The 12,881-nt window shown below is 39.8% G+C and overlaps 1 protein-coding gene across 1 annotated transcript; it reads right to left on the bottom strand.

The window, feature by feature from the left end:
- Window positions 1–1,227: 1,227 nt before the first annotated feature.
- pias4a (protein inhibitor of activated STAT, 4a) lies at window positions 1,228–12,503 on the bottom strand. The gene is made up of 11 exons (XM_055056480.1): window positions 12,441–12,503; window positions 9,666–10,047; window positions 9,503–9,587; window positions 9,368–9,409; window positions 9,151–9,241; window positions 8,086–8,214; window positions 7,112–7,217; window positions 6,926–6,999; window positions 6,659–6,819; window positions 4,768–4,919; window positions 1,228–4,082 (listed from the first exon to the last, which is right to left on the bottom strand). Exons 1-11 carry the CDS (start codon window positions 12,465–12,467, stop codon window positions 3,808–3,810), a joined length of 1,524 nt encoding a protein of 507 aa, XP_054912455.1. The 5' UTR covers window positions 12,468–12,503; the 3' UTR covers window positions 1,228–3,807.
- Between the last annotated feature and the right edge of the window lie 378 nt (window positions 12,504–12,881).

The following is a 12,881-nucleotide window of genomic DNA, read 5'->3' as shown; positions in this document are numbered from 1 at the left end:
CAAGTCACCCAAGGCCTCATCCAGCAAAACAGCCACAGAAGCTCATACCAACATTGGTATAATGTTCTTTTCCTGAAATACTACGAGTCATAAAACAGATGCAGACAAAAAGTTCTGCTTCGGTCTCATCTGTCCACCAAATGAGGATCACCAAATATTTTTTTGTGTGTGTTTCAGAACTGTGAGACAGGCCTTGGTGTTCTCGTTGGTTGGCAGTGGTTTTGGTCTGGGATCTCTCCCATGGCACCAATTACTGTCGAATTGTGAACCTCACCTTAATGGAGGAGAGTGAGGCCTGCAGCTCTTTAGATGTTCTGTGTTCAAATGTGGCCTTTCTGGATGAGCCACTGGCAGAGGAACCAAGGTCCCAGCTCGATATTTTGATAGCTATTTTAACGTGCAAGCTGTTATTTAGGACAAACACGATTTTGGTCAAATGTTCTAGACTAAAAGTTTTACTGAGTCCGAGGCACAAACAGTAATTTTCAACATCACGTAGCACAGTGTGGAAAAAAAAAAGCCCCAAAAGATGGCTCATTAGTGGCATGACACAAAGTAGTCGGATTGCGGAAAGGATCCGGAATTCCCATCTTTTAGTTGGGACAATTAAGGCACATTACTGCCACCCCGTGGCAACAACAGGAAATTATTTTTTTTACATTGAAACTCCATAAGACAATAATAAACATCTAAAACTACAATTGTAAGTTGTTGTTTTTTTTTTTTTTAAAGATTGGTCTTCTGGAAAAGTATAAATGTTAAAAGATGTAATGTTTCCAATTCAGACTGATATTTAGAATAAAAAAAAAACACCTCAGGTATGTAAATTATTTTTAACTATAACTATCTGTTCTCAGAGGTTATGAAGACCAAAGAGCACAGAGGAACAAAGGTAAGGAGGAACCGAGTGCTCACTAGTTACGGATATCAAAAATACACTCGCGCACATCTCACAATAAAAACCAAACACTTTTTTTTTTAAGAACTGATTTTAATTAATTCAACACATCAATAACAGCTGTTAGAATACGATCGTTTCCAATTTTACAGTTTCATCCTTGACAGGCAACAAACGTGTCCCCACATCTGTGCATTTGGTACAGAGAAAAACAAAACCCACCTTAATCAGTCCTCTCAGTTCTCAGTGGCATTAAGAGTCCAGTGGCGCTGCACTCAGCTTCTTATTGTCTACTTGCCTAGAAGAACTGAAGGCAAATCAAGGCTTAATAAAATATTATTTAATTTTATTGTCTTAATAGGAACATATAAAAAAAAAACATTTACATCATGGATTGTAAGCCTCTGCCTGTGCTACCATATGAATTTTTTAAAAGAATAGATGCCACTACAAAGAAATAAAAAAAAAACAAACAAAAAAAAAAGAGCCTCAGCTGTTTCTAGCTTTCAAACTAAACGCAAACACTCAGTGGCTCAGTTCCACAGTAGCAACCTGCACCACCTAATCTTTGACCAGAAGCCCACGAGAAGTCAGAGATCCCTCACAGCAACAATTAAAAAAAATGTATGTGTGCATAAATTACTGACAGCTTCTAAGTGAAAGTCCGGTATTAAGATTTCTCCATTTTGCCTCAAAGTGCCCTTTATGGATTTATCCTATTCAGTTTTGCAGGCATTGGTTTTGGGTGGCTCACAGAACCATCCCCCCCTTCATGGCCATGTCATATGCTGTTAAGGTAAAGAGGGAAACATGGAAGACGAGGTCATCTAAAGTAATTCCGTTCACCAGACACGCCCCAAACCGTTGTGTAAATCATTGTGAACCTGAGCGAGGGAAAATAAAACCAATCTGTCAAAACTGCAACTCGGAAAACAACCTGCAGAACTGGACCTGGCCGAACCAAACCGCCACACAGTGAAGCAGGACTGCAGCTGCTGAGGGCTCCTTTACTGGATTCCTAGAGTGATAGTATGTGAAAACTGGTTCAAGAGTTCCTGTTTAATACTTGCCACACCAAAGAGTCTTTCAAACTAAGAAAAACATCTGAAAGCGTTACATGAACGCAGATCTCTAGCAACATGAAATATATCTGAAGCCTGCATTTGTAGACTGAGCATCTTTATCTGGGAGGCAGACATCTAATATTTACACTAGTGCAGGTGCAGAGGACATATTAGAGTCTTGAGAATGCAGCAAACAAGATCTGATTTTACTCCAGCTAACAGATGAAACTCATCTCGAATGCTAAGAGCCTGAGACACAGAGAGAGAGAGAGAGAGAGAGAGAGAGAGAGAGAGAGAGAGAGTTGGTGCAGTCGAAAGCCACTGTCAGTTTCAAAGAGGACCCTTTGTGACCCGGTCAGGTAGGTAAGGATTTTATGCAGCAGAAAATGCATTGAAAGCCTTGAATCTTTGATCCAGCTAGTCTTCTATATCTAAAGAAGTAGAGCCACCAACCTTGAAGGTATTTAGTTGCAAACAGCAAAACCCCATGCAAGTGGAGATGCCATTGCAAGTAACAGCTGAAGCTAGATGTTGTGCAACACACCAGGAACAACTGCAAATAAAAAAATAAAATAAAAACATATAAACAAATAAATAATTCCGACCCCAAAATGGCATCAACACTTCAACAGCCTGTTCTGGTAATTTGTTTGATTCAAAACCTTCAGTCTGAATCAACCAAAAGATAAACGCACAAAACTGAAACCTCACTTTGTGACATCCTCTGATAACTTTTCAAATGCCGAAATCAAATTTCCATCACTTAAAAAAAGGCACCAAAACCAGCTTCTGCCAGCGACCATTTCTGCTTTGGACCAGTACCAGTACAGTAATTTTGATGAGTAGCCTGCCCGTGTGATAACTTATTTCAACAAATGCCTAATAGTAGCCGTTTGTTTTTGCAGAGAGGTGTAAGTCTTTGCTTCGTTCAGAAGCTGGTAATCCACACACCTACTACTTTTCAACTGGGTTTCTTTGTTGCTGCAGAGGGAACACAGCTGCACAAAACAAGGGAAATAGAAAAAAAAAAAAAAAGAATAAGGCAAGAAAAAAAAACTCCAGTGTAAAATTGGATTCAGAAATTCTCATTCACCCACTTCTTTCAAACCAACTTCCGGGCCAATTTGCTAAGTGTTAAATGACTGAGGTAGGTTCTCTTGAGGACAATAAAAATTGAAAGCTGAAGACGTATCCAAAATGGATGAATTGCTGAGAGCGAGAGCTTTAAATCAAGCTGTCAAAAGATTCCTAGGGTTCTCAAAAGATTGTTGCCTTGTCCTTCAAACATTTTCATGCCTTATTTTGTTTGTTTTTCATCCAAAAAGCTACAGAGCAGCCTCTGTTTTCAAATTGCCAGTTCCTAAGCAATGTGACAAAAACCAGATGCAAACATTGAACGCCCATGGCTAAAAGAGCCAGTAATTTGGAGTCTATACAAAGAGATGGTGAGAAGGGAGGAGTCTGAAAAGAGAGAGGGAAAACAGACGGAGGTGGAGGTGGGGTGCTCAGTCCAGTCGGTGTCTGTAGCAGAGGCCGGACGGTACGGATACTCACTGCAGGGTGGCGCCGGGGCAAATGGAGTTGCTTCCACAGATGTGCAGAACAAACAGGACTCCTGCTCACTGCAAGCTGATGAGTCACTGACAGAACAAGTTTGAGTATGTGTCTGTTTCGTCTGAAATCGAACTAGAGCTGCTAAAAAGGCTCTGATGCTCGGGAGATGAGAGCGTCCGTGCATCTAGAGGGTTACTGTGTTCCTGTCCTCACATTTTAAGCCCCGCCCGCCGCCTTGCCCGCCTCGCTGTCTCCACATTTCAGTCTGTGAGGAGGGACAGAGCTGCAGGGTCAGTATGCGGTGACCAGGTCCTTGTCGTAGTTGTACCGCCCCCTTTTGGGGGCGGGGCTGTCGTTACTGTCCTCTGTGTCATCGCTGTCACCCCCGGCACCACCCCCTTCCTCCTCAGAGGAGGAGTCCAGAGTCAGATCTACAACCACTCCTCCTCCCGGCGCCGCTGCAGGTCCTCCCGCGGCGGCGGACGTCCCCACGGAACCGCTTCCGGACCGACCCGACAGGCTGGTGCTGCTATGGGCCGGCGAATGTCCGTTTGCTTCAGGAATGCCTGAAGAAAAAAATCCCCATATTATACAAAACAAAAAGGAAAACAGATTTCAGTTCATTTAGTTGAGATTTTATATTATAAACCAATACAAAGTAGTTCACCACTGTAAAGTTGAGGGGATAAGAGGTGACTTCTTTTTTTTTTCTTTTTTTTTGACAAATTAAAGTTTTGTAATGTTACTGGATATGGCTCACATATAATGAAAACAATTTTTGAATTTTCAGAGACATGAATTTCAAGCCCTACATTTTTTGTGAGCTATAATTCTCAAAATTCCAACAAATACAGGCTTGAAATTTCATGAAATGAATAGCAACATTTTCAGTATAGAGTAATTTTTTTTTTTTTGTTGTACTTGTAGTGGCCATGTCAGCAGATTCCTTCACCTGTTCTGTGGATCTCTGCAGCTTGATGCCTTCACAGAACAGCTGAACCAACACTGACATTAAATAACACAGTGCTGTGTAATTTCTGAACAGCTACACTGGATTTAATTTTGGATTTTCAGATTAAAGGAGCTGAAAATGATTACAAACTACAAACCAATTGTAATTCCTTTCAAATATTTGGCTATTTTGTACTGTCATCACATAATGTCCCAATAAAATACACTGAAATGTTCATAGTGTTACAAGGCACTGTATGTAAACATTTAGAGCGAGAGGACACATGCTTAGTTACGTACATATATCAACAACAGGGTATTCTGGTGTGTTGCTTCGTTCCCTTTCCCTGTCCTTTTCCTTCTCGTCTCTGATTGGTCGCCAGGAGCCGTCTGTTAGGTACTCGATCTCCTCAATGTCTTCACTCGTCTCTTTGAGAATCTCGGATAATAACCTAAAACAGATGCTGTAGGTTTGAGGGACCTCATAAAGAAAAAAGGAAAAAAAAAGAAAGAAAAAGAAAACACACAACGTACCAAACAGAAGAAAAACCTCCAACTCACATCAAAGCACCAAGGTTCTAAACTTCTGTCCCTGTATATTCAGCAAGCATTTAAAAAAAATCTAACCATTGCACCATAAAAACAAGCTACAATAAATCAACCATTTTATCCGCTGATGGGAAATTTCAACAGAGAAAACTGTCAGACCTGAGGTTGAAAAAAAAAAAACGTTTTACGGAGAAGTTAAAAGTTAGGGAATTTCCACACCAGCTTTCTTCTAAAGAATGCAAATACACCTCACAGCCAACATGTAGCACAATGCCTTCAGTCTTTCAGAAATTAAAGGAATGCCACAGAGTTTGGAGACGAGACCCTGCAGGACATTACATGGCCAAAAATTGTAGAGGAGTTCAAACTGTGCTTATTCTTTTCTATCATCTTAAAATTGATACCTTGACATTTCAATGTTTGGAAGAATTTGGAAACACTACTGCTGGATTGATATGACTGTGTTGCCAACTGATCTCCTCTGCATTCATCCCAACACGCCAAACAATTTGTTCGTACAAAATTAGCCAATTCTCGCAAACAGGGCGTTACTTTTTCCATCATACCTACAAATGTTTTTCTCTCCAAAACAAAGTCGTTAAGAACGAGGGAAAAAAAAAAAAACAACACTGCTCACCATCAGGATTAGCAGCTGAACAAGAATCTTAAAAGGAATCATTCACAACCTAAAATGTTTATTCATGGATTCTGCAGACAATTTCATCCAAAGAGACACAGAAAGTAGAATTTAACAGCAGGTAGGAGATGCTCTTTGAAATGCTCGGCATCCAAGAGTTTCTCCGAAAGAGAAACCCCTGTGAGACTCTGCACTGGTACAAATGTGGTAAATCTTGACATCTTTAAAGCCTAAGATGATCCTGGTACGCCAGTCCGGCCATACAAGTTCAGACTGATTCCAATAGTTATGGGATGAACAATAACATCCACCATGTCCTCAAGGCCTGCACAACTAAGGATTAAACTATTGTGTTCCTTCTTTCCGCTGTTTCCCTGACTACAACACAGACGGAGACATTTACTGCACTTGTTGTTTCAACTTATTACAAGTAATTGTTGTCAGAGGTTGTATTAAGATCTAAGGGCAATATAATGATGGAGGCTTCCTATTGAACTTTACAAAATATATGCGATATTGAACTTTGTTAAAGTATGCAATTTAATAACGTCCTTTTATACTTATGGCAATTGGGGAAAAATTAACCCCCTTAAAAAGCCAAGTGCACAGTTTGCAGAGAAAAAGTGAAAAGAAAATCCTTGTAGTAAGTCATTTTGTTGCATAGACCCATAAAGGAACTGCATTCTTGATCAAAGCATTTCATTTCTATTTTATTTCTGTTCGAAATTAATAGCCTAAATTAAGTAACATAAGATTCTCTGGTTACAGACTTGTGGTTTAGGTGATCTAAACTTTGTGATCCTAACAAAATTTCAATCAATCTTTAAATCTACTGTAATTTTCTGACTCAGGAAAACCAGAGTCCTGTTCAGTTGGTATAAACAGAAAATAAAAAAAACTACAGATTTTAATAACAAAAACAGTGGGAATTTAACACACAGAGGTCTACATGTTTTTACATTGACAGAAAAAAAGGAGATCAGACAAGAGAGGAAAGTCTCCTACCCATCGATTGTAAGCAGTTCAAACGGAGCAGGTTTGTCGCACACGGGACAAGTCCATGTGGGCTTCTTCTCATTCATCTGCAGGAAGAAAACCGCGTCGAAACACTGAAGATGGGCGCAGGTTAAAACTCGGCATGGCACACCGAGCCGCATCTTCACCAGCTGGGGCGAGAGGATGGAGGGGGAGTTGAGGTGTTGCAAGTTAAACAACGTTTTGAAATCTAAAACTCTCAAAACATGAGAGATTGTATTTTATTGTTGTACTTACTGGACAGATTAAGGAAACTCTGAGGCCTGTGGTTGCAATTTCACTCTCTGGATCAAAGCGAAGCTTATCTTGGACTGGTGGTAAATAGTAAAAATATATTTGAAATGCAGCCAGGAGGGGTGAGAGAGTATTTAAAAACCAAAAACAAGATGAGGATCAGTTATTTTTTCTGAAATCTTGACTTACTGCGCTCACGACAGCGTTCCGGACTCTCAACTGAGCAGAGCTTCAGCCGGTTGAAGAGGTCTGCTGCTGTGAAGACCCTCACTAAGTACACCGCCACAGAGTAACGCTGGAAAGACAGATTCACAACCTGAGCCATCAAGATTTAATCAGCTACTACACAGATTGAGACAAGAGGAGTTTTATTTTTGGAAGCATGTTTTTACTTTTCCATATTTTTGAGCATATGATTCGAAATCAGAAAGAAAAGTAAAAAGAATCAAACAAGCACATTCCACTAGTACAGAAAAACAAACACAAAAAGCCTGCAGTATAATCTGTAGAAACTGCTCAGAAACTCCTCTTCTGAGAAAACAAAACTCTGTACTCAGGCTTACTGAGCGGGTTGTGCAATCGAAGGTTTAGGACAAAAACAAAATGGATGGCGGCTTTTAAACAAAACAAGGCAGTCTGAAGTTAATGGAGCAGTTTCACTATTTATTTCACTTAAAAATAAGTGGAATGAAGAGTTTCGAATGGATTTGAAAGTTATAAATTAGATGAGGTTGTTGCCATTTTGTTTAACTGAAGCGTTGAAGTTTGACGCATTTTCCAGGTTCTTCAAAAGATACTTTGATACCAGCATAAATTTAAGAAAGTAATACAAAGTACACCAAAAATATTTCACAGGAGAAGATGGCAAAACCCATAGACGGATTTGGATATTTTTTCCCTCTCTAAAATTCTATTTAAACTTGTAACTAATTATCAACACATTATTTATTTTCAAATACAAATTATTTTTTTCATATTATTCCGTTTCAGCCTCTGTAGTAGTTCTCATCCACACATCTGAAGAAGTTTTATGAAACCAGGCTCAGTTTAACCGATGAAACACTTAAAAACCTACAAGTCCCAGCATGCCTTGGTGGATTCTCTTAGATTTGCTCTCTGGTTGCTCTGACATGCAACTGAGTGCTGCAGCATCGGATCCTGACCTTGCCAAAGTTCCCCCAGGTGATGGTGACTCCGTTTTTGACGCTGGAGAGATGCAACCAGGGAGTGATGTTTATGGGACGACAAGGACGCCGAGGCTCAACTCCAGGCTTATTGGAGGGGTAATATCCCTGCAACCACACGCACGCACGCACGCACGCACGCACGCACGCACGCACGCACGCACGCACGCACACACACACACACACACACACACACACACACACACACACACACACACACACACACAGAGGAAAGTAACATGTTTAGATTCAAACGAAACAAAGGATCTTAGTAGAAACTTAATCTTAAACTCAGCAAATCTTAAACAGATTATAACCCAATCTTAAAATGAATATTTTTGAAGTGTCAATGAGGTTTAAATTTCTCTTAAGAAAGCATTTTAATCTTCAACAGGTCACTTTATTCACTTATGCAATCGCTCCAGGACACCTTAGTGAAGTTAATAGAAAGGCAGTTGCGACTCATCTAACCACAGCCGAACTGAGCATTATTAAATACCATGTCCGTCGCTTCATGTCCCTAAAACTGAAATAATCTGAAACTGGTTTTCTCAAAACAACAGCTTGGTCCAATGGCTTTAGAGCTACCAGTCATTAATCCAATAGAATGGCTTTATAACATGGTAATGCAGCACATCTGCATTATGTGTGCTGCCAACACATATGCAGCATTTGAGTATTAAAGAAAATATGTGAATAACTGTTTGAGACCTTATTGAAGCTTTAATATTAAAAAAAAACAGTTAAGGTAAAAATCTAATATACAGAGAATTTTAGGTGAAATAAATAATAAAAAAAGATATTATTTAATTTGAATAAATGCACCGTATTTCCAAATTGTGGAAAATCTTAAATACTATTGATTTTAATATCGTCCATCTAACTGTGTGCACGGTTTTCTCCTCATTTGAGCATCTCTAACCCAGGCTGGAGTCACACCTGTCCTGTCGTAATATTTAAATCTAATAATTTGCCTGTAAATAACAGTGAAATGTTAACTTGCTTTCCTGAAACAACAGCAAATATCAGAGTGAATCAACCTACCGGAACATGACAATAGGACTGGTTGACTTTGACAGCAATGTTGGGGGGATACTGATCCTCCTGAACACCAATAGGGTCTGAGTAACAGATTCTGCATGACAGAGCAAACACGCCAGCATGAATGATCATCTGTGATAACCAAGGACTGAACAAAAACGAAGCCTCTAACAAATAAAAATTGGCTTCTAGACAACCTGGACAAGCATTTTGAACTCACCTGAGAACCACTTGGACTGATCGGATCCCAGCACGAAGCTCACTGGATAGAGAGTTTAAATTAAATATATACTTTAGCGTTATAAAAACAAGCAGTTTAGAAAAAGCAAAACTAACAAAACTCCTGAAATATAACCTTGCATTCCGGATCTGGTCTGCTTGGCTTGGTGTTAATTCGAAGACGCGGTGACTGTCCTGTAATTTTTCACTGTTATGGGCAACTACAGAGACAACAGCAGGCACAAGTCAACAAACACAAAAAAGTAAAACCTTAGTATATGAACTTGGTTTGCACTTACCTAGCTCTGTTGGCGGCAGAAGTGTCTCTAAGGTTTGGTAGAAGGGCAGAGGGACCAGCCTGACCTCGGTTGCAGGTGTATGGAGCGGTTTGGAGATCCCGTTGAGGTAGTCTGTGCCCTGTGAGGTCAACGACGGGGAAGAGCTGAGCGATGAATATGCCACCGGGACGCCCTCTGGACGTCGTGCCGGGAGCCAAGCAGCTGATTTGGGGAAACGCGACTCGTAAAGCTGCCGGACGTTCTTCAAGAGTTCTGGACTGTACTCGGTCTGCACTAGCCTCAGCGCACGCCCCACCAGGTCCTGTTTCAGACCACTTTTGCTGCGACCCATTGAGGCCAGCAGCGTCTGTAGGTCTGAGACCCGGAAACTTTTCACCATGTTCTAAAGGGAGGACAAAATAAAACCATAAGAAAGTCTTCAGGGAGAAAATTTTTAGCCTGTAAACTGAAAAATGTATTAACACAATAAAACAATAAAGTTCTAACCAAGCAGATGGAATATCGTAAAACTAGATCTGCACAACCACGTTGTTGTGGAAACCACTACCATCATTTTGATCATAAATGTTCATTTAAAGACTGAATACATACATCATTATATCACATCAATGCAAGCTACACACTGACTTTTGTGACAACAGTCAAAGTGGTTTAACATAAAAATGTATACTGGAAACTTGGTGTTTCTGTGCAGAGCTTCCTTTTTACACTTTACAGTTTGAAGTGGCTGATCCTGTTGAGTGGCAGTAGTTTTTCCTGAACCCAGGTAGGATTACTTTGTTGAAATGTCAAAATATTTCACACAATTTCTGGTTTATTAGATGGACTAAAAAAAACTATTGTACAATTTTCAGCTGGGGGAATTTGCAAGTTTTTTTTGTCTTATTAGCAAAATGAAATTGCACAAAAGTTGCATATAGCACTAACGGTGAGGGTAAAAAGAAAAACATTTATCTATTTAGTATTTCTATATATATACTGACTGATAAATGCAATTTCTCAATAAAAAAGCATAAAATGTATTGTTCAGCTCTGGGAAAAGTGTTTTTAAGCATATTGTTCAGGGTTTTCATGATAGTACAGTTGGTAGCACTGTTTAATCTTGTTGGAGTGAGAAGATTGTGGTTCAAACCCACAACTTGGGAGTATTTCTCAATGGAGTTTGAATGTTCTCCCCATGTAAGCATGGGTTCTCTCCAGGTACTCCAGCATTCTCCCGTAGCCCCAAAACATGACTGTTAGGCTTATTGTTTACTCTAATGGCCATTAGATACAAGTGTGTGCATGGATGGGTGCATGTCCTGTGCGTCTCTGTGTTGTTCTGTGATGGATGTAGGGTGCACTCTGCCACTCCTCCAAAGACTGCTGGGGATAGGCACCAGCCCCCACGCGACCCTCCCAGAACAAGCTGGTATAAACGATGAGCGGATGTTCAGGTGTGTGTTCTAGAAGCAATCGCTTGGCGATTATGCTTTTGGCTGTGCTGTCTTCTCAACATTGAGAATATGAATCTACCCAAAATATATTTTATCTTTTTTATTTTTATTAATTTTTTTTAATATATAATTTCAATTAGCAAAAAAGCCAAGGCTTACTGTTCAAATGTGGACCAACCAACATGACCAGAATTACATGAAGAGACTTCTTTTTATTCTTGCTATGTACATAGCAAAATATCTCTTAGCATATTATGAATAATATTAGCCTGAATGAATGTACAATTTCCATATAGAATTATGGACATGTTTTTTCTGTTAGTATTACATTTTAATTACGATTTTAATGAAAAACAATCCAATCCTAATCCTTATACGTTTCATGAAAGAGTATGCCCTCTACATGTTTTACTGATCAATATATAACATTCTGGAGAAAGAAAAATGAGTAAGAATGTGTATTACAAATTAATTAACACTCATTTTTCACGACCTGTTGGTGGTTCAGGATCAGAAGCATAAGTGGGGAATGATTTTCAATTTATAAGTGTTTTGTTTTGACATTCAATGCTGCAAAAGTGTTCCCATGACTTCATAAAGATGACTACAAAATTGTTCCGTGACTTCACGAGGTCACGTTTACACATATGTAAAGAACTCGTCTGTTGATCTCATAAGAGTAACATTTCAGCAAAGAGGGCACACTAGACAAAAACAAGCAGCCTCAGAGAGGCTGTCGGTTCAAATTAGCATCTAGAGCGATTGAAACATTGTTGTCGACCTGACATGCTGCTACTTTGTCTGCCGTGTTCTCTGGCATACAAGTGGACGGATGCTTTATGTCTAGGTTGAAAATCGCACGATTCTGTTCTTTTTGTTCAGAAAGCAAAGTGCTCAGCATCAATAAGGTAGCAATCAGGAGGCTTGCCTCTCTAGAGATTAGCCTGTCAGTATTCAATCATTTTGACAGATGGCCGGCTCTAAAAACAAAGAAGCTAACTAATAGATAAATACCTATACTATTTGTATTACGAATTGAGTTAGGTGAAATGTGAACATCTTTGATATGTGGTCTCATTCATTATCGGTGTCTTCCCTCAGACCCAGCATGATGCTAACTAAAGCAAGCACTTGCCTAGTTAACATAACCTAGCAGGCTAGCTTTGTTAGCCCCACAGGCTAGTTCTCTCGCCGTGATTTAAATACGCCAAATTCGTAGAAATTTCTGTATTTAAAATATTGACAAACGAGCCCAGGTTAATCCACTGCTGGTGTGACTTTCAGCTCATATTCCCGCGTCCATTTCCCCATCAAGCGAAAGCCACCAAGCTTTACCTACCATCGCTTCCACCAGTTCGGCCGCCATCTTCGCGTTGCAGTACCGCGAGAGTCACAAATGACGACAAGTCCTCCACCAATGAAAGGCCAAACCTTTTTGACAGAGGCGACGTTTAAACCAATCAGAATGCGTAACAAAAGAGTGACACTTAAAATAGGCGGAATTACTTTCTTTTAAAGATATGGTACACCTTTTAAAAAATACTAAGAGGCAGGTCTCTTTTTCTACATTAGGCCTCAGTATCAATGAATTTCAATGGGCTTCGAAATAGGTGTCAATATAATATGTTCCAGTTTTATAATGTTGAGATAGTTCGAACTCATGTCTCTGGTACTGTTGAAATTCAAGCTGAAAGTAGAGCACAGGCTGTCAAAGTGGATGGGGTAGCATGGTCCTTTGAAATCCCGTCCGAGCAAAAATAATCCGTTTCGGGTTTTGTAA

Source organism: Poeciliopsis prolifica, unplaced genomic scaffold (assembly GCF_027474105.1).
Source record: "Poeciliopsis prolifica strain line A6 unplaced genomic scaffold, Auburn_PproV2 SCAFFOLD002, whole genome shotgun sequence".
In the NCBI taxonomy this organism is placed as follows: domain Eukaryota; kingdom Metazoa; phylum Chordata; class Actinopteri; order Cyprinodontiformes; family Poeciliidae; genus Poeciliopsis; species Poeciliopsis prolifica.
The sequence above is the reverse complement of the archived record's forward strand: the minus strand, read 5'-3'. Positions and strand labels throughout refer to the sequence as shown.